This window comes from Aotus nancymaae, unplaced genomic scaffold (assembly GCF_030222135.1).
Source record: "Aotus nancymaae isolate 86718 unplaced genomic scaffold, 86718_ANA_hifiasm-v0.15.2.pri h1tg000036l, whole genome shotgun sequence".
Taxonomy (NCBI): domain Eukaryota; kingdom Metazoa; phylum Chordata; class Mammalia; order Primates; family Aotidae; genus Aotus; species Aotus nancymaae.
Window position 1 is genome coordinate 43,523,157 of NW_026988450.1, and position 19,883 is coordinate 43,543,039.

Consider the following 19,883-nt stretch of genomic DNA (forward strand, 5'->3'; position numbering starts at 1 on the left):
TACTTTATAGCAGTGTAATTTACAGTGTGCCATTAGATGTGTACATTTTGATGTTTTGATATACAGCTGTATATACACTCCCGTAACCAGACTACAATCTTATATAGATTATTCTGTCACCTCAAACAAGTTCCCTCATGCTCCTTTTTGTTCTAGTCTTTTAAATGTACATAAACACGTTATTCTTTTTCTTTTCCTTTTTAAAAATTGGAATGAGGCCAAACATGTTTTGTGGCCATTTTTCCTTTGATTTATCAAAAAATGTTTCTCATTAAACATTTTTTAAAAATGTGGTCCTCCCCATTAATGGTATCATTCACATAACAAATACTGAACTCCTTCTGTGTATTTGGTACTGGTGATATAGTGATGAATTGTACGTAAGATTTCATGCCTGAGTTAATAGCTCAGGGAGAATGATAGGGCAAATTTCATTGCAGTGTGAAAAGTACTTCGGTAGTACACATACAGGAAGGTCCTCCAGTCCAGTCTTTGGGAAGAGATGAAGAGGGCTCATGGTTAAGACTCCTAAAGGATAAGGTAGAATTAATCAGGCAAAGAAAAGTGGGAAAAAGCATTCCCAACTTTGTATAAGGGAACGTTTGTTCAAGGCCTAGAGAAAAAGAGAACATGGCTAGCATGGGGAACAGTACTGACTCAGTTTTGGTGGTATATGAAGAGTGTGTTCAGTTGTGTGGCTGTACCATAATTTATCTAGTACTTCATTATGGACATATACTCGTTTCCTTTTCTCCCCCTACTGTAAGTAATACTAGCATGATTATTTTTGTTTATTTATTTATTTTTCTGAGACAGTCTCGCTCTGTTGCCCAGGCTGGAATGCGATAGCACAATCTCCGCTCACTGCAACCTCTGCCTCCTGGGTTGAAGTGATTCTCATGCTTCAGCCTCCTGAGTAGCTGCAATTACAGGTGTGTACTGCCACGCCTGGATTTTTTTTTTTTTAGACAGAGTTTCGCTCTTGTTACCCAGGGTATAGTGCAGGATGGCGTGATCTCGGCTCACCGCAACTCTACCTCCTGCCTTAGCCTCCCAAGTAGCTGGGATCACAGGCATGCACCACCACACCCAGCTAATTTTTTATTTTTAGTAGAGATGGGGTCTCTGTGTTGATCAGGCTGGTCTCAAACTCCCGACCTCAGGTGATCCGCCGCCTCGGCCTCCCAAAGTGCTGGGATTACAGGCATGAGCCACTGTGCAAGGCCTCAGATTTATTTATTTTTAGTAGAGATGAGGTTTCACCATGTTGGCCAGGCTGGTCTCAAACTCCCGACCTCAGGTGATCCAGCTGCCTTGGCCCTCTAAAGTACTGGGATTACATGCGTGAGCCACCTCATCCTGCCCAGCATGGTTATTCTCATACATAGTTACTTGAGTATTATCTTTGACCTTAGGTTAAATTGCCAGAATTGGAATTTCTGGGTTAAACAGAAAACATTGGTAATCATGTTGATCCTTGCTGGTGGCTTATATTAAATAGTGTTTTGTGGTGGTGTTTTGAATTGCAGTGCTTGCTACTATCCATTGCAGAAACGTGATGTATGTATGTAATGTTCTTGTTTTCCATCTGAACCCCTATCCAGTTCCTAGTGGAAATAGGGTTGATCGAAAGTTGGGAAACCTGGTTCTAGTCTCTTGATTTATATTTTAAAAAATTCCACTGTTTTCAAATGAAATAGGATAGTAAAAACAAATTGAATTATAAAAATGTCTTTTAAATTGCCAGATTTCATTCATTTCAAATATTTGTTAGTGATTGTAATGTATCTGTCATTGTTACCAGACACATTGTAGTCATTAGCGGTGGAGAAAACAAGCATGAGATTGCTCCCCTCATGTGGTTTATGGATTACAGGCATGAGGAATAGAAAAGCAACATTTTTCATATTTTTATGTAAATTGTATTTCCTTACATTTTGAAATTTTTATTTATTATTTTATTTGTGTTTTGAGATGGAGCCTTGCTCTGTCACCAGGCTGGAGTGCAGTGATGGAATCTCAGCTCACCGCAACCTCCGCTTCCTGGGTTCAAGCGATTCTCCTGCCTCAGCCTCCTGAGTAGCTGGGACTGCAGGCGTGCGTGACCTCTCCCAGCTAATTTTTGTATTTTTAGTAGAGGCAGAGTTTCACCATGTTGGCCAAGATGATCTCCATCTCTTGACCTCGGGATTCACCTGTCTCGGCCTCCCAAAGTGCTGGGATTACAGGTGTGAGCCACCTTGCCCGGCCTGAAATTTCACTTTAAATTACTTTAAAGATGATATCATGATTAATGTATAATGTTATCAAAATTGACATTATATATACTTACATTTACACCATTTGTATTAGTCTGTTCTCACTGCTAATTAAGACATACTTGCCATGTGTCATTATGCATTTGTTCTTTGTGTCTTCACATCTTCTCTTGTTACATTTTAAAGCATTTTTATAGTATGCGATTTGCCTAATAAAGCATTCTCATAGCAAATAATGATAATAATAATAAAGACATCTTTGAGACTGAGTAATTTATAAAGGAAAGAGGTTTAATGGACTCACAGTTCCACATGGCTGAGGAGGCCTCACGATCATGTCAAAAGATAAAGGAAGAGCAAAGGGACGTCTTACATGGCGGCAGGCAAGAGTGCTTGTGCAGGGGAACTCCCATTTATAAAACCATCAGATCTCGTGAGACTTATTCACTACCGTGAGAAAAGTATGGAGGGAACTGCCCCCATGATTCAATTATCTCCACCTGGCCTTGCCCTTGACACATAGGGACTATTACAATTCAAGGTGTGAGATTTGGATAGTGACACAGCCAAACCATATCACCATTCAATTTAAATCTTAAATTCTTTTCAATAGCCCTTGATAAAAAATAAAATCTTACTAGCTATCGAACTTGTTTTCTGAGGTCTTGCTGCTGTGTTGCCCAGGCTGGTTTTGAACTCCCGACCTTAAGGGATCCCCTCACCTCAGCCTCCTGAGTAGCTCAGACTACAGGCATGCACCACCAAGCTCCTGTTACCTTTTTAATAGAGACAGGGTCTCCCTATGTTGCCTAGGCTGATCTCGAACTCCTGGGTTCAAGGGAAGCTCCTGACTCAGCTTCTCAAAGTACTGGGATTACAGGCATGAGCCACCACACCTGGCCCCTTTTACCTTTTTACAATGGTTGCATTATCAAACCAAACTTGAGTATGCCTGCCCGGCATAGCAAGGCTGTCCATAGACATTGAGATTTGCAGCAAGAGAAAGTGAGGCATTTATTGCAGGGTGCCAAGCAAAGAGAATTGAGCAGCTAAAGCTTAAGACCCAAACTCTCATGGCTTACCTGTAAGGATTTTTAAAGATGGGGAGGCAGAGGTTACAGGCAGAGTCATAAATCAAAGCATCATTGGTTTGGCCTAAAAAGGCAAAACATCTTGAAGTGGGGGCTTACGAGTCAGATGAATTCAAAGATTCTCTGATTTGGGGTTGGTTAAGGAAGTAAAGCTTTGTCTAAAAACTTGGATTGACAGGAAGGAATGTTGTACTCTGGCCTATGGGTATGACTTCTTCCAAGCCCCTGAAGAAGAAATTTAGAACAAAGAATAGCAGACTTCAGTCCTGTTTCCCCTAATCTGAGGTCTGTGTGCCAGTAGACAGTATTTTCATTTGGTGGGGGTCTGGATTTCTGAAAAACAACTCAAGGACATATGTTAAGATGTTACCTTTAGTTTCTATAGGGGTCCAAACATTTTGTCATTCTAACTTCCCTCATCATTATTTTAAGCTGTTACCTTGTTGCTAATCATATTACTTATATACTTCTCAGGTCTAGCCAGGTGCCTGGAATTGCCTTTGAAGGAACTGAAGATTTTCCTTTGTTTCTATGTTTGGGGGGCCAGGCAGGACCCTAAGAGGGGTTCTTGCTCCATCTCAGTTGTAGTTTTGAGCTCTTTTTGTATTTGGGGGTGATTGTAATTAGATTCATGGATGGCTACTGGTTTGGGTATTTTTCAGGTCACCACTGCTGAATATGAGACGATCTGCAGCACCAAGTCAATTGCAGGGTAATTCCTTCAAAAAACCAAAATTTATACCTCCAGGAAGAAGTAATCCAGGTCTGAATGAAGAGATTACAAAACTGAATCCAGATATAAAATTATTTGAGGTAAGACAAAAAAGGACTCAAAATATAGATAATATAGAGAAGCATGTGTGCTTTAAAAATGCCATTTAAAGAGTTAAAGAGATGTTTTCAGAGATACTGTATCAGTATCTCTGAAAACATCTTTCAAAAACCTTGGAAATGAAGATTACATATATTTTTTTAAAGGAATAACAGGCTGGGCACAGTGGCTCATGCCTGTAATCCTAGCACCTTGCGGGGTAGAGGTGGGAGGATCACTTGAGCTAAGGAGTTCAAGACCTGCCTGAGTAACATAGTGAGACCCTGTCTCCACAAAAAATAAAAATTTTGCAAGGTGTGGTGGTGTGTGCCTGTAGTATCAGCTATTTGGGAGGCTGAAGTGGGAGAATCACTTGAGCCTCAGAAGTCAAGGCTGCAGTGACCTGTGATTATGCCACTGCACTCCAGCCTGGGCAACAGAGCAAGACCCTGTCTCAATCAATCCATCAATGGAATAACATGAACTTGGGTCTATAAAATAAACTTTTGGTAATGGTAACTAAATACCTCTTTGAGAGAATGGGTGGAGAGTCTAATCAGTGTTGTTTTTAAAGTTACCACATAAATAAGTGAAAACTTATTTAAATAAGGTGATTTAAAGAGAAAAAATACATAATGATTGTATCACTATTCCTAACGTTTCTTCTCATTTTTATCTATAAAAAGTGAATGCTGGCCGGGCGCAGTGGTGCACGCCTGTAATTCCAGCACTTTGGGAGACTGAGGCAGGTGGATCACGAGGTCAGGAGTTCGAGAGCAGCCTGGCCAACGTGTTGAAACCCTGTCTCTACTAAAAATACAAAAATTAGCTAGGTGTGTTGGCGGGTGCCTGTAGTTCCAGCTACCTGAGGTCAGGAGTTTGAGACCAGCCTGGTCAACATGGTGAAACCCCCTCTCTAGTAAAAATACAAAGATTAGCTGGGCATGGTGGTGTGCATCTGTAGTCCCGGCTGCTCTGGAGGCTAAGGCACGAGAATTGCTGGAACCTGAGAAGTAGAGGTTGCAGTGAGCTGAGATCGAGCCACTGCACTCCAGCCTGGGTGGCTGAGAAAGACTCTGTTCCAAACAAACTAAAAAAGTGAATACTGAAGGCAGTCTTAATATGTCTTGTTTACTATTAAGAAAAAGGAATGTTTTGAGCTTAGGTCTAAGATCAAAGGTCTTAATACATATGAAAGGTATGTAAAGGTGTATAAAGAAGGCATATAAAATGGAGAATTCATACTTTCTACTACTCTGCAATTCCCTGATTCTTTTATGCTATAGGGATTAAAGTCTATTAATTTTTTCCCTCTTCTTTTTTATTGTGGTAAAACATATATAGCATAAAATTTGCCATCTTAGCATTTTTAAGTGTACAATTAAGTGGCATTAATGACTTTCACACTGTTGTGCTACCATCACCACAATCCGTTTCCAAAACTTTTTCATTACCCCAAACAGAAACTCTGTACCCATTAAACATTAACTCCCTGTTCTGTCCACTCAGCTCCTAGTAACCACTATTCTACTTTCTGTCTGTATAAGTCTGACTACCCTAGATATCTCATGGAAGTGGAATCATATAATATTTGTCCTTTTGTGTCTGGCTTATTTCACTTAACATAATATTTTCAAGGTTCATCCATGTTGTAGCATCTATCTCAGCTTAAATTTTTTGTATGGTTGAGTAATCTTATATGGTTTTACCACATTTTGTTTATCAATCCGTTGATCCATTTGATGCACATTTCAGCAGTTTCCACCTTTTGGCTATTGTGAATAATGCTGCTGTGAACACTGGCATCCAAGTTTCTGTTTGTGTTCCTGTTTTAGTTCTTTTGGGTTATAACTAGAAATGGAATTGTTAAATAATATGGTAATTCTGTGATTAGCTTTCTTTTGAACTATCAAACTATTTTTTCATACATGTACTATTTTACGTCTTCACCAGGAACGTGTGATGGTTGTAGTATCTTCATCCTCAGGAACACTTGTTATTTTTCCATTAAAAAAAAATTCTTGTTACTGCCATCTCGATAGGTGTGAAGTAAAACAACAATTTCACTGTGGTTCCGATTTGTATTTCCTTAATGACTAGTGAGGCTAAGCATCTTTTCATGTGCTTATTGGCCATTTGTCTATCTTTGGAAAAATGTCTATTGAAGCCCTTTGCCTGGTTTTTAATGGTTGTCTTTTTTCGTTGTTGAAAAAACCTGCTAATCTTTGACTCTGCTTTTTTTTGTCTGCATGTGTTTGTTTTATCCTATGCTTCTTTCCCAAGTAGATTGTTAGCACTTACCAATGTAAAAATTCTGGCACACTGTAAGGAGAAAACATAGGCTTTTGTTTTCTTAATAAGGTTTCTTTGTTTCTTTTTTAAAATACAGCTTTATTTCGGTGTTGATAGAGTTTGGATATTTGTCCCTTCAGAACCTCATGTTGAAATGTGACCTCCAGTGTTTGAGGTGGGCCTCATTGGAGATGTTTGGGTCATGTAGGGGGGATCCTTCATGAATGGCTTCATGCTGTCTTCACGGTAATGAGTGAGTTCTCACTCTGAGTCCATGTGAGATCTGGTTATTTATACAGAGTGTGGCACCTCCCCACTCTCTTACTCTCTCTCTTGCCATTGAGACACAGGTTTCCCCTTCACCTTCTGCCCTGATTATAAGCTTCTGGAGGCCCTCATCAGAAGCAGAAGTTGGCACCATTCTTCCTGTACAGCCTGCAGAACTGTAAGCCAAAATAAACCTCTTTTCCTTAAAAATTATCGAGTCTCAGGTATTCCTTTATAGCAATGCAAACAGACTAATCCAGATATAATTTAAATACCATACAGTCTACTTACTACAACTCAGTGGTTTTTAGTATATTCACAGAATTGTGCAACCATCTCCACAATCAATTTTGGAACATTTTCATGACACTAAAAAGAAACGTTTTATCAGTAATTTATTTCTTATTGCCGAAATAACAGTTTTCTCTTGCTGCTGAAACAAATTACCACAAATCTAATTGCTTAAAATAACACAAATGAATTATCTTAGAGTTCTGTAGGTCAAAAGTCCAGCACAGATCTAACTAAAATCAAGGTGTTGGCCAGGCTGCATTCATTTCTGGAGATTTTAGGGGCAAATCTGTTCCCTGGCCTTTTCTAGCTTCTGCAGGTCACATTCCTTGGCTCATGGCCTCCTTCTTCCATCTTCTCAGTCAGGGATGCACGTTTGAGTTCTCATGTTTCCTTCTCTTTGGTTCTCTGTGGCTAGGACTTGTTCAATTAGATTAGGCCCACCTGGGTAATCCAGGATCATCTCTCCATTTCAAGGTCCTGGTCCTTAATCACATCTGCAAAGTCCTTTTTACTACATAACAAAACATTCACAGATTCTGGGGATTAGGGTGTGGATATCTTTGGGAGCCATTATTCTGCCTGCCACACTGAATAATCTGTTGTTTTAATATACCACATTTTATTTATCCATTCATTAGTTAATGGTCATTTGGGTTGTTTCCACTTTTTGTCTCTTATGAATAATGCTTATGAATGTTTGTGTACAAATTTTTGTGTGGATGTATGTTTTCATTTGTGTCTTTTTTTTTTTTTTGAGATAAGATCTTACCCTGTTGCCTAGGCTGGGGTGTGGTGGCACCATCATGGCTCATTGCAGCCTCCACCTCCTGGGCTCAAGTGATCCTCCTACCTCTGTCTTCTAAGCAGCTAGGACCACAGGTATGTGCCATCATACCTGGCTAATTTTTAAATTTTTTATAGAGATGGGGGTCTGCCTGTGTTGCCCAGGCTGGTCTCTAACTCCTGAGCTCAAGCCATCCTCTCCTCAACCTCCCAAAGTGTTGATGATTACAGATGTGAGCCACCATACTTGGCCATGTTTTTATTTCTCTTGGGTATATTCTGAGGAGTAGAATTGCTGGATTATATGGTAATTCTGTGTTTAGCCTCTTAAGGAATTGACAAACTCTTTTCCAAGATGACTGTACCACTTTCATTCTTACCATAAATGTATGAAGGTTTTAATTTCTCCATATTCCTACCAACTCTTACTATCTTTTTGATTATGGCCATACTAGTGGGTGAAGTAGTACCTCATTGTGATTTTTTTTGCATTTCTCTGATAGCTGATATGGAGCACTTATTTTATTTTATTTTTCTTTTGAGACGGAGTTTCGCTCTTGTTACCCAGACTGAAGTGCAATGGCGCGATCTTGGCTCACCGCATCCTCCGCCTCTTGGGTTCAAGCAATTCTCCTGCCTCAGCCTCTCGAGTAGCTGGGACTACAGGCGCGCACCACCAGGCCCAGCTAATTTTTGTATTTTTATTAGAGACGGGGTTTCACCTTTTTGACCAGGATGGTCTCGATCTCTTGACCTCGTGATCCACCTGCCTCAGCCTCCCAAAGTGCTGGGATTATAGGTGTGAGCCACCGTGCCTGACCTGGAGCACTTTTATGTGTGCTTATTGCTCGTTTGTGTATCTCTTTGGAGAACTTTTTTTTTTTGAGAAGATGTCTCGCTCTGTCACCCAGGCTGGAGTGAGCCATTGTGCCCAGCCAAGATTGATGATTGATTGATTTTTGAGATGGAGTCTTGCTCTGTCACCCAGGCTGGAGTACAGTGGCACAATCCTGGCTCATTACAACCTCTGCCTCCCAGGTTCAAGCGATTCTCCTGCCTCAGCCTCCAGAGTAGCAGGGACTAAAGGTGCCCGCTGCCATGTCCAGGTAATTTTTGTATTTTTAGTAGAGACAGGGTTTCACCATGTTAGCCAGGCTGGTCTTAAACTCTTGACCTCACGTGATCCGTCCGCCTCGGCCTCCCAAAGTGCTGGGATTACAGGCATGAGCTATCATGCCTGGCCTGTTCTTCACTTTCTTGATCTTATTTGCAGTATAAAAGTTTTTAATTTTGATGAAGTCCAATTTACATATTGTTTTGTCGTTGGTAGTGCTTGTGCTTTGATGTCATGTATAAGAAGGTTGTGAATATTTATGAGTATATTTTCTTTTAAGAGTTTTATAATTTTTATAGTTCTCCGTCTTACATTTCAGTCTGTGATCCATTTTAAGTTAATTTTCATGTATTGTGTGAGGTAGCCAGCTTTATTCTTTTCATGTGGATAAAAGACTATTTTCTTCCTTTTGAATTGTTTTGACACCTTTGTCTTAAGGTTTATTTTTTTGAGACAGGGTCTCACTCTATTACCCTGGCTGTAGTGCAGTGGCATGATCGTAGCTCACTGCAGCCCCAACTTCCCATGCTCAAGTGATCCTCCTACCTCAGCCTCCTCAGTAGCTGAGACCACAGGCATACACCACCACACCTGGCTAATTTTAAATTTTTGTAGAGATGAGGGTCTCCTTATGTTGCCCAGGCTGGTCTTGAACTCCTGGGCTCAAGCAGTTCTCCGGCCTCTGCCTCCCAAAATGCTGGGATTACAGGCATGAACCACTGTGCCCAGCCAAGATTTATTTATTTATTTATTTTTGAGACAGAGTCTTGCTCTGTCACCTAGGCTGGAGTGCAGTGGCACCATCTTGCCTCACTGCAAACTGTGCTGCATGATTCTCCTGCCTCAGCCTCCGAAGTAGCTTGGATAAAAGGTACGTGCCACCACACCCAGCTAATTTTTGTATTTTCAGTAGAGTGAGGGTTTTACATGTTGGTCAGGCTGGTTATGAACTCCTGACCTCAGGTGATCCACCTGCCTCAGCCTCCCAAAGTGCTGGGATTATAGGCGTGAGCTACCCTACCTGGCCAAGATTTATTTTTTGATGTAGTGTCTGAGGACTTAATTTCAGACAAAAACACTGGTTTATTATTTTTTTCTTTTAATTCTATAAATAGTTATTTTACTTTTTAAAACTGATGAAATGGGCATTTTTGAAGTTATGCAGGAATTTTAACCAAGTTAACTTGAGAAGCCTCAAAGTATTAGGCTTAGCAGTCAACTCTGCCTTCTCTTCACTTTGTCTGTTACATTCTTAACTTTTTGTTCTTAAATTATTTCTTATCTTAGATTGAATTAACCAGTAGTGAGAAAGTATTGCTTTGGTGGCTTTAGTGGTTTTTACTTGATTGGTCTGATAAATATAAAATCTGGGACAAATGGAACATCAAAAGAAATGTACTAATGGATTATAACCCACTGAATAATACAGGAGTCTGAATCCATACTAATGTATGTATGTAAATAAATAAATAAATGAAGAGTAAACTGTTCCTTACAGTGGAATGCTAAAGCATAGAAATAGAAGTAATGATGGTGTTAGAGAGTCTCAATGGATGCCAGAACTAGTGGGCGAATGTTTGATGAAGAAATAGGATATTTGAATATACTCAAGTATCTTCTCACGATGTACCTTAAAAACTTCCAACACGGCCGGGCGTCGTGGCTCACACCTGTAATTCCAGCACTTTGGGAGGCCGAGGCGGGTGGATCACGAGGTCAAGAGATCGAGACCATCCTGATCAACATAGTGAAACCCCGTCTCTACTAAAAATACAAAAAATTAGCTGGGCATGGTGGCGCGTGCCTGTAATCCCAGCTACTCAGGCGGCTGAGGCAGGAGAATTACCTGAACCCAGGAGGCGGAGGTTGTGGTGAGCCGAGATCGCGCCATTGCACTCCAGCCTGGGTAACAAGAACGAAACTCCCTCTAAAAAAAAAGAAAAAAGAAAAAAAATTCCAAAGGGAAAAATACTTTGGCAGACACCACCTTAATCAGTGATCAACAGACTGATAGTATGTGCCTCTTAATACGATGAACTGTGGTATTCCTGCGTCAAATTCAACATCTGAAACTAATCATAGGGAAAGATCAGAAAAATCCAAATTGAGGGATATTCAGCAAAATAACTGGCCTGTAATTTTGAAATTTCAAGACCAGAAATGATGAATAAACTTAGAGATTAAAGGAAACTAAAGGAACTAACTGACTAGATGTAATGTGTGATTTAGGATTGGAACCTGATTTGGGGAAAAATCTATAAAAGACATCATTGGGATAAGTGACCACATTTGAATATGGACTATGGATTAGATAATAGTATTATACCAGTGTTAAATTCTCAGTTTTGATAATTTTACTGTGATTAGGGAGGCGGTCTTTGGAAACACACCTTGAAGTGTTTAGAGGCAAAGCAGCTTAGTGATTATCTGCAGCTTACTCTCACATGTGTATGTGTACCCACATATATAGAAAGAGAAAAGAGGGAGAGAGGGGAAATAGAAGAAAATGTAAACAAATGGTTAATGTGGGTAAAGGTATATAGGAATACCATTTTTGGAATGTTTCCATGAATTTGAAATTATATTAAAATAAAGTGTTCCAAAAAATAAAATTCGTGGCCTTCATTAGTTGACTTACTTTAAAATCTGATTAGGTATGAAAAATAAAAAAGAAAAAAATTTTATCAGATAGGTTTTTTTTTTTGTTTTAAGACAGTTTCACCCTTGTTGCCCAGGCTGGAGTGCAGTGGCACAATCTTGGCTCACACTAACCTCCACCACCTTCAAGCAATTCTTCTGCCTCAGCCTCCTGAGTAGCTGGGATTACAGGAATGTGCCACTATGCCCAGCTAATTTTGTAGTTTTGGTAGAGACAAGGTTTTACCATGTTGGTCAGGCTGGTCTTGAACTCCCAACCTTAGGTGATCTGCCTCCCTCAGCCTCCCGAAGTGCTGGGATTACAGGCATGAGCCACCACGCCTGGCCCAGTTAGGGGTTTTTTTGAATGTTTGTTTGTTAACCATGAAATGTATTAAGATGAGTATAGTAACATGACAACTTTGTCCGTTATTGTGTGTTATTATTGTTAAAAAAAAAAATTAACCATGTGCTACTGTGGTAGACAGAAATAATGGCACTTTAAACATGTTCATGTCCTAATCACTGGAATCTGTGTTACCTCACATGGCAAAAGAGACTTTCCTGAAGTGATTAATGTTAATTTAAGGCCCTTGAGATGGGGAGGTTATCCTGTATTATCAGAGTCGGCCCAATATAATAAGGGTCCTTAGAAGTGGAAGAGGGAAAGGGAAGAGTGTCAGAGAAAGTGATGGTGATTAGAGAAGCAGGGGCAGAGAGATGTAACATAGCTGACTTTGAAGATGGAGGAAGAGGGCTTAGCCAAAGAATTTGGGTGGCTTCTAGTATATAGAAAAGACAAGGAAATATATTACCTCCTAGAGCATCCAGAAAGGAATGCAGCCCTGGTGACAACTTTGATTTTAACATAGTAAGACCTAAGCCTGAGTTCTGAGTTACAAAACTATAAAATGATAAATTTGTGTTGTTCTGTGCCACCTAATTTGTGGTAATTTGAGAGAGCAGTAATAGAAAACTCATACATATCCAAAAAAAAAAAAAGAGAGAAAATAGCATATAATTAACTTCCTTGTCCGTATTACCTAACTTCAACAGTTGAAAATTTGATTTTTTGAGATGGGGTCTGGCTCTCTTGCCCAGGCTGGAGTGCAGTGGTGCAATCTCAGCTCACTGCAACCTTGGCCTCCTGGCTTCAAGGCATCCTCCCACCTGAGCCTTCCAAGTAGCTGGGACTATAAGCACACACAAGTGTGCCTGGCTAATTTTTGTATTTTTTGTAAAGACTGAGTTTTACTATGTTTGCTGAGGCTGGTCTCAAACTCCTGAGCTCAAGGAATCTGCTTGCCTTGGCCTCCCAAGTGCTGGGATTACAGGTATGAACCACGATGCCTGGCCATGACCAATCTTGTTTCATCTGGTTTTTAAAATTTTTTAAAAGTTTTTTTTTTTTTTTGAGACGGAGTTTCGCTCTCGTTACCCAGGCTGGAGTGCAATGGCGCGATCTCGGCTCACTGCAACCTCCGCCTCCTGGGTTCAGGCAATTCTCCTGCCTCAGCTTCCTGAGTAGCTGGGATTACAGGCACGCGCCACCATGCCCAGCTAATTTTTTTGTATTAGTAGAGACGGGGTTTACACAATGTTGACCAGGATGGTCTCGATCTCTTGACCTCGTGATCCACCCGCCTCGGCCTCCCAAAGTGCTGGGATTACAGGCTTGAGCCACCGCGCCCGGCCAAAAGTTTTTTTTTGAGACAAGCTCTCATTCTGTCACCCAGGCTGGAGTATACTGGCGCATTGTCAGCTCACTGGAACCTCTGCCTCCTGGGCTCAAGTGATTCTCCTGCCTCAGCCTCCCAAGTAGCTGGGATTACTGGTGAGTACCACCGTGCCTGGCTAATTTTTGTATTTTTAGTAGAGATGGGGTTTCACCATGTTGGCCAGGCTGGTCTTGAACTCCCGACCTCAAGTAATCTGCCTGCCTCAGCTTTACAAAGTGCTGGGATTATAGGTGTGAACCATTGCACCTGGCCTCTTGTTTTGTCTTTACTTTTCCACTCCAGCTTGAGTCCCTCCGCACTTATTTTGATGCAAATTCTAGGAATATGTTTTTATTTGTAAATTTTTAGTATATGTCTCTAAAATATAAGAGCTTTTTAAGACTGGGTGCAGTGGCTCATTCCTCTAATCCCAGCCCGGTGGGAGGCTGAGGCAGGAGGATTGTTTGAGGCCAGGAGTTCAAGACCAGCTTGGACAACATAGTGAGACCCCATCTCTACAAAACATAAAACACATTAGCTGGGTATGGTGGCACATGCTTGTAGTTGCAGCTACTAGGAAGACTGAGGTGGGAGGATCCCTTGGGCCCAGGAGTTGAAGGCTGCAATGAATTATGGTCATGCCACTGCACTCTTCAGCCTGGGCACCAGACTGAGACTCCATCTCTTAAAAAGAGGTGGGGGCTTGTTAAAAAACCCAACATAGTTACATTACCATTATCTCACCTAAAATTTAATATTTAAGTGTTGATTTTAGTATTGAGAAATTTAACAAGAAAAAGAGCATTTTACTATGAGAATGGCATGTTATGATTTGTTTAAAAACTCTTCTCAATTATTGGCATAAAAGAGGTTTTTAATACCTATTTTTAGATTGCATTCCAGCCCGGGCAATAGAGCAAGAATCCTGTTCTCTCTCCCCCTTTTTCTTTCTCTTTCTTTCTCTCATAAAAACAAACATACAAACAAATAAACAAAAAAAAACAAAATTCTTCTGTGCTTATGTATACCTATTATAGTGACTCTGAAAAAAAAAAAAAAAGAACTGTTCTGATGTGTTGTTTAAAATACAGTATAATTATAAGCATAATTTTTCATTCTGTCATGTCTTTCAGTTTTAGGAGCATAATTTAAAATAGTTCTAAGAACAGGCAATAAAAATAAGATTTTTATTAATTTTTTTTTGAGATGGAGTCTCACTCTATTGCCCAGGCTGGACTGCACAGTCTTGGCTCACTGCAACCTCTGCCTCCTGGGTTCAAGGGATCTCCTGTTTCAACTTCCCAGGTAACCTGGATTATAGGCACTTGCCACCACACCTGGCTAATTTTTATATTTTTAGTAGAGACGGGGTTTCACCATGTTGGCCAGACTGGTCTCAAACTCCTGACCTCAAGTGATCCACCCGCCTCGGCCTCCCAAAGTGCTGGGATTACAGGCAAGAGCCACTATGCCTGGCAGATTTTAATTTATTTTAAAATATCTAGTTCTAATTTATATGTGTTATATATATATGTTATATATAAATAATATGTATATATGCTGGTAGCTCATATTTTAAATTAGAAACTTTTTGTAAAAATACAGGAAATTAAATTTGATTTCTGATTTAAATATATATTTGGCTCTTTTAGGGTGCTGCAAATAATAACACCTTTTTCCCGTCACAAAATGATCCTAGAATATGCAGTTTAAATCTTCTGCCTACTGAAGAAAGTACTAGAGAAATTAATTACAGAGATAATTGCAGTGGAAAATATTGTTTGGAAGCACCCACAATGGCAGCATTAGATCCACCTCATACAGGTAAGACTTTTTTATTGATAAGGTTTATAATTGACCAATAGTATTATAGTATTCTTTTAATTATGATTTAAGAATGAATATATTATATTAGAAAATTGTTGATGTAATACTAGATTGTTAGCAGTTCAGGTTTTTTATTGTCATAATTTATACTGTGATTAAAATGTATTTTATAGTAGATGTATGCTTAAAATTGTTTATTATAAACTTGGTCAAATGTGATCTTTTCCTCAAGTACCAAGATTGTGTTTAAAGATATGATTTAAAATTTGTTTTCTAAAAAGCATGTTATAGGAACTAAAATTGGAGAGTTGAACTTGAAATTAGTTAACAGTTCATTACAGTTTGGAGTACTTCGAATCAGAGTTGAATTATTAAGATATATATGTGCACGAAAATCAAGAATTTAACAGATGCTCCATCCCTCTGTTGTTGAACTGAGGTGAAATAATGATTATGGTTCTTTTTGTATCTGTAAGAGATCACTATTTGTTAGGTAACTAAAAAAAAAAGATGGTTCATAGATGTTTATTTGACCTTGTGAAAGCCATCATTAAGACTGTATTTTTCCAAATTACATTTTGTTTATTTTTTGGTTGAATGAACAGATTCAGCCAGCCGGCCCCATCTGTTGGGCTACAGAATAGTAGCTGCCATCCTTATGATACCAGTGCAAATCAACAAAGTGCCTTAAGCACTTAACCATTTTGAAGGAAGTTCTTGGACTTTCTGATGATTAATGAATTTTACCTGTGAATGGGTTTGTATCTTGTATGGACAGAAAGGAATTCTGTATTTACCTAATTGGCCACTATCTTAGTGCCATTTATGTGCTCCTCATAAATTTTCAGAAGCTGTGACTAGTGTCAGAACGAGGTCTAGAGAGACTTTTTGAGCTAGTTCAGTATAGGAAGATCCCTAGGAACAGCTCTGGGCATGGCAGTTTAGCTCTGTCTTACTGATTTGCTGTCCCTTCTTTCTCTCCTATTTTCCCCCACTTCTTCCTTCCTTCCTTCCATCTTTGTTAGGTGACTATTCTGTTTCCCCAGGTTTTCTTTTCTACTTTAAGCCTGAGATAGATAATGATTCATGTATACCCAGTTCTTTTCTAATTTCTTTACCAGAAAATGACATTTAGATTCTGGAATATAATACCTTCTATGTTACTGATCGTGGTCTTTATTTGTGTTCTACTATAGTTTCTCATTCTCTTCCCTGCTAAATTTGAGAAGGGAGCTAAGAGTTAAGATAAAATAAAGAGGGAGTTAATTTACTCAACTCCTAATCCCTTAATCCTTTCTCTGATTTAGTACCTTCACTGGACTGGGGAACCTGTGCCAACCTCTTGATACCCTCCTGTCTCTTGTTCAGACAGAGGTTAAACTGGGGAAAAGAGCTTTGTGAGAAATGTTTTGTTCTCTATGGTGGATTGTTGGAGAGGGGTGTAGTGTATAGAAAAGCATAGAGATGGAGACCTATTTAGTATCCACTCACCCTTTCACATCCTTTTCATTCTAGATCTAATCTACCTTGCCATGAGCTACAAACTTATATATCCCAGTTAATAAAATATGTCATTTCCCCATCACCGTTTTACTGAAAAATTCCTACATATTCTCGAGTTGAAAGAATGATCCAATTAACACCCTAAATTCACCAGTTATTAACATTTTGCCTCATTTGTGTGCTTTCTCTCTTTCTCTCTGTGTATATGCACTCCCCTCAACCTTTTGAAAATAAGTTGCCTATATCATGCCACTTTATTTCTAATCACTTACCCTTGTATTTCTTGAAAGAAATGTTTTCTCCTGCATAACCACACATTGTTATTATAACAAACAAGATTAATAGTAATTCATAATATTTAGTTCATTGTTAATATTTTTGCTGAAGGTAGTTTAAGTTTGGTTTCTCTTTCAACTGAAAGAGCCTTGATAAGTACATTTTCATTTCTTGAATTCACTGGAAACTTTGAGTCTCTTCATAACACTATCTGTTTGCAGATAATATTCTTTGTGTGAGAATGAAGATATAGGTCTATCACTAATGACTTTCCCCAAAGCTTAGGGAATGTGGTTTCTTCTGGGTTTGTGATTGAAGGGCCCACCTATCTTTTTGGTCCAAGCTCCACAGGTGTTTTTTTTTTTTTTTCATGAACAATCTAGTTCAGTACTTTTGAGCCTGGGCTTTTAAAAACCATATCCTCGTAGAGGGGAAATGTAGTGGCTTGAATTGTGTCTCCTAAAGATAGATGTTAAAGTCCTAAGCTTTGGTGTCCATGAATGTGACTTTATTTGGAAATAGGGTCTTTGCAGATGTAATCAAGATAGTCATACTGGATTAAGGTAGACCCTAAATTTAATGACTGGTGTCCTTATGAAGAGAGTGATAGAAACACGAGGTAAAAAGGCCACACAATGATGGAGGCAGAGATTGGAATAACCACCCAAGATTGCTGGCAACCACCAGAGGCTAGAAAGAAGCAAGGAAAGCTGGGCGCTGTGGCTCACGCCTGTAATCCCAACACTTTGGGAGGCCGAGGCGGGCGGATCATGAGGCCAAGAGGTCAAGAGATCAAGTCCATCCTGGCTATGGTGAAACCCCGTCTACTAAAATTGCAAAAATTAGCCGGGCGTAGTGGCACACGCCTGTGGTCCCAGCTACTCGGGAGGCTGAGGTGGAAGAATTGCTTGAACCCAGGAGGTGAAGGTTGCAGTGAGCTGAGATGACTCCACTGCACTCCAGCCTGGCGACAGAGCAAGACTGTGTCTCAAAAAAAAAAAAAAAAAAAAGAAGCAAGGAAAGATTCTCCCTTAGAGCCTTCAGAGAGAGCATGGCCCTGCTGACACCTTGATTTTGGACTTTTGCTTTTCAGACTGTGAGAGAATAAATTCTGTTGTTTAAAGCCAGCCAGTATGTAGTACTCTGTTACGGGTGTCTCAGAAATGAATATCGGACGCCCTAGACCTCTTGAATATTCAGAGCTATAGTTTCTTTAGAAAATGAGAAACTTTTTTTTATTCTTTCTGATTCTTTCTCATTCTGAAGAAGTATAAGAGGAGAGTGTGCTATCTTCTGTTATCTGTTTACCTGAATCTCCTTCACAAAACTGACACACAAACTGTGACAAACCTTGTTGAGGTTTTAAATCAAACTACATGGATTCAAAAACATTTTGAGACTGAATGAAGAGATGCTGAGAAACTTAAAGTTTTCTGTAGTTGAGTCCCTTTTGGCTTCAGAGTGCTTCAGAGAAGTCAAGTAGCCACAAAGGGGCTACTGGAACATTATAGTTTGCAGTAATATTTAAGAGATTAGTTTCAAAAGTGTTTTAGAACAAAAGTCATGGTGTAATGGATATGTGATGAATGAAAACAGGCCAGTGGAGGAAGTGAATGTGAGTAAAGTATGTAAATAAAGTATGTAAGTAAATAAATAAATATGGTTGTGAAGGAAGTAGCATCTCAAGGAATGGTAGGGGACCAGAGAGTTTTGTTTTGTTTTGTTTTTGTTTTAAGGTAGTATGTTGTAGGCTGAGAGGAAAAAGGTAGTGAAGAGTGGAAGATTAAAGATATAACCGGAGTGATAAAAGTCTTTCCCTGGTGGAGAGATTTGCTAAATGTTTCTCAAGTGCGTCTTAGGTCCTTGGAGATAGTTGGATGTATTCTCAAGGGTTTATACATTCTCAGATAAGTTAGACTTCTGTGTTTTCTTTTAAATGATATGAATAAAAGTGTATATGCTTGTGCTAGATCTTTTCAATAGCTGCCTTGTAATTGAGTGCCATTACAAGATTTTATGCCTGCAGATGAGAACAAGTAGACAAATGTATAAGTGGTATACTGTTGCCAAATGAAGGTTTCCCATATTCCAATAGCGATGGTGAATGAATTAAGCCATCACATACCTTGTTGGAGAAAAGGCTTGTTAAACACCAAAGATGTGTGTCAAATCTGTTGGTATCATATTTATATGTAATTAGCAGGTTAATGTCAGCAAAATATCCCTATCGTGAAATTAATGTTTTTAAATATTTTATTGGTTTTATTTATATTCATAAATGTTTGTTTTTTATTGTGATAAAATATACATAACATAAAATTCATAAAATAAGTATTTTAAAGCATACAATTAAGTGGCAGTTAGCATATTTACAGTCTTGTATAATTGTCACTTCTATGTAGTTTCAGAACAGTTTTCTGTCTCTAAAAAGAAACCCCAGATCAATTAAGCAGTCACTGTCCTTTCTCACCTCTTTTTCCAGTCCCTGGAAACCACTAATTTACTTTCTGTCTCTGCATATTTACCTGTTCTGGATATGCCATGCAAAGAGAATCATACAATATGTAGTCCCTTGTGACTTTTTTTTTTAAAAGGTAATGCATGCACATGGTAAAAAACTCAGAAGGTGTTAACAATATAGTAAAAAATTGGCCAGGTGTGGTGGCTCACACCTGTAATCCCAGCACTTTGGGAGGCCGAGGTGGGTGGATGAACTGAGGTCAGAAGTTTGAGATCAGCCTGGCAAACTTGGTGAAAACCTGTTTCTACTAAAAATACAAAATTAGCTGGGCATGGTGGTGTGCACCTATAATCCCAGCTACATGGGAGGCTGGGGCCGGAGAATTGCTTGAACCCCAGGAGGAGGAGGTTGCAATGAGCTGAGATTGCACCATTGCACTCCAGTCTGGGCAAAAAAGAGTGAAACTCCGTCTCCAAAAAATAAAAAAGGATATGGTAAAAGGTCTCCCTTCCCTGTTATCTAGCTATCTAGTTCCCTTCCCCAGAAGTAAC

General features: G+C 39.4%; 1 protein-coding gene across 12 annotated transcripts in view; it reads left to right on the plus strand.

Annotated features, from left to right (window-relative positions):
• The window catches only part of LOC135278032 (DNA repair and recombination protein RAD54B-like), a 70,618-nt gene that overhangs the window by 11,240 nt on the left and 39,495 nt on the right, over positions 1-19,883 (plus strand). For 5 of the 12 annotated variants that reach the window (XR_010345581.1, XR_010345582.1, XM_064384407.1 and 2 more), the window contains exons 7-9: positions 4,012-4,162; positions 7,776-7,892; positions 14,918-15,089. Coding sequence is in view for 9 of the 12 variants with exons in the window: in XM_064384407.1 (XP_064240477.1) it covers positions 4,012-4,162; positions 7,776-7,892; positions 14,918-15,089 (440 nt within the window). In the remaining 3 variants the exon portion in view is untranslated. The other 7 variants (XR_010345583.1, XM_064384409.1, XM_064384410.1 and 4 more) reach the window with 7 other exon arrangements.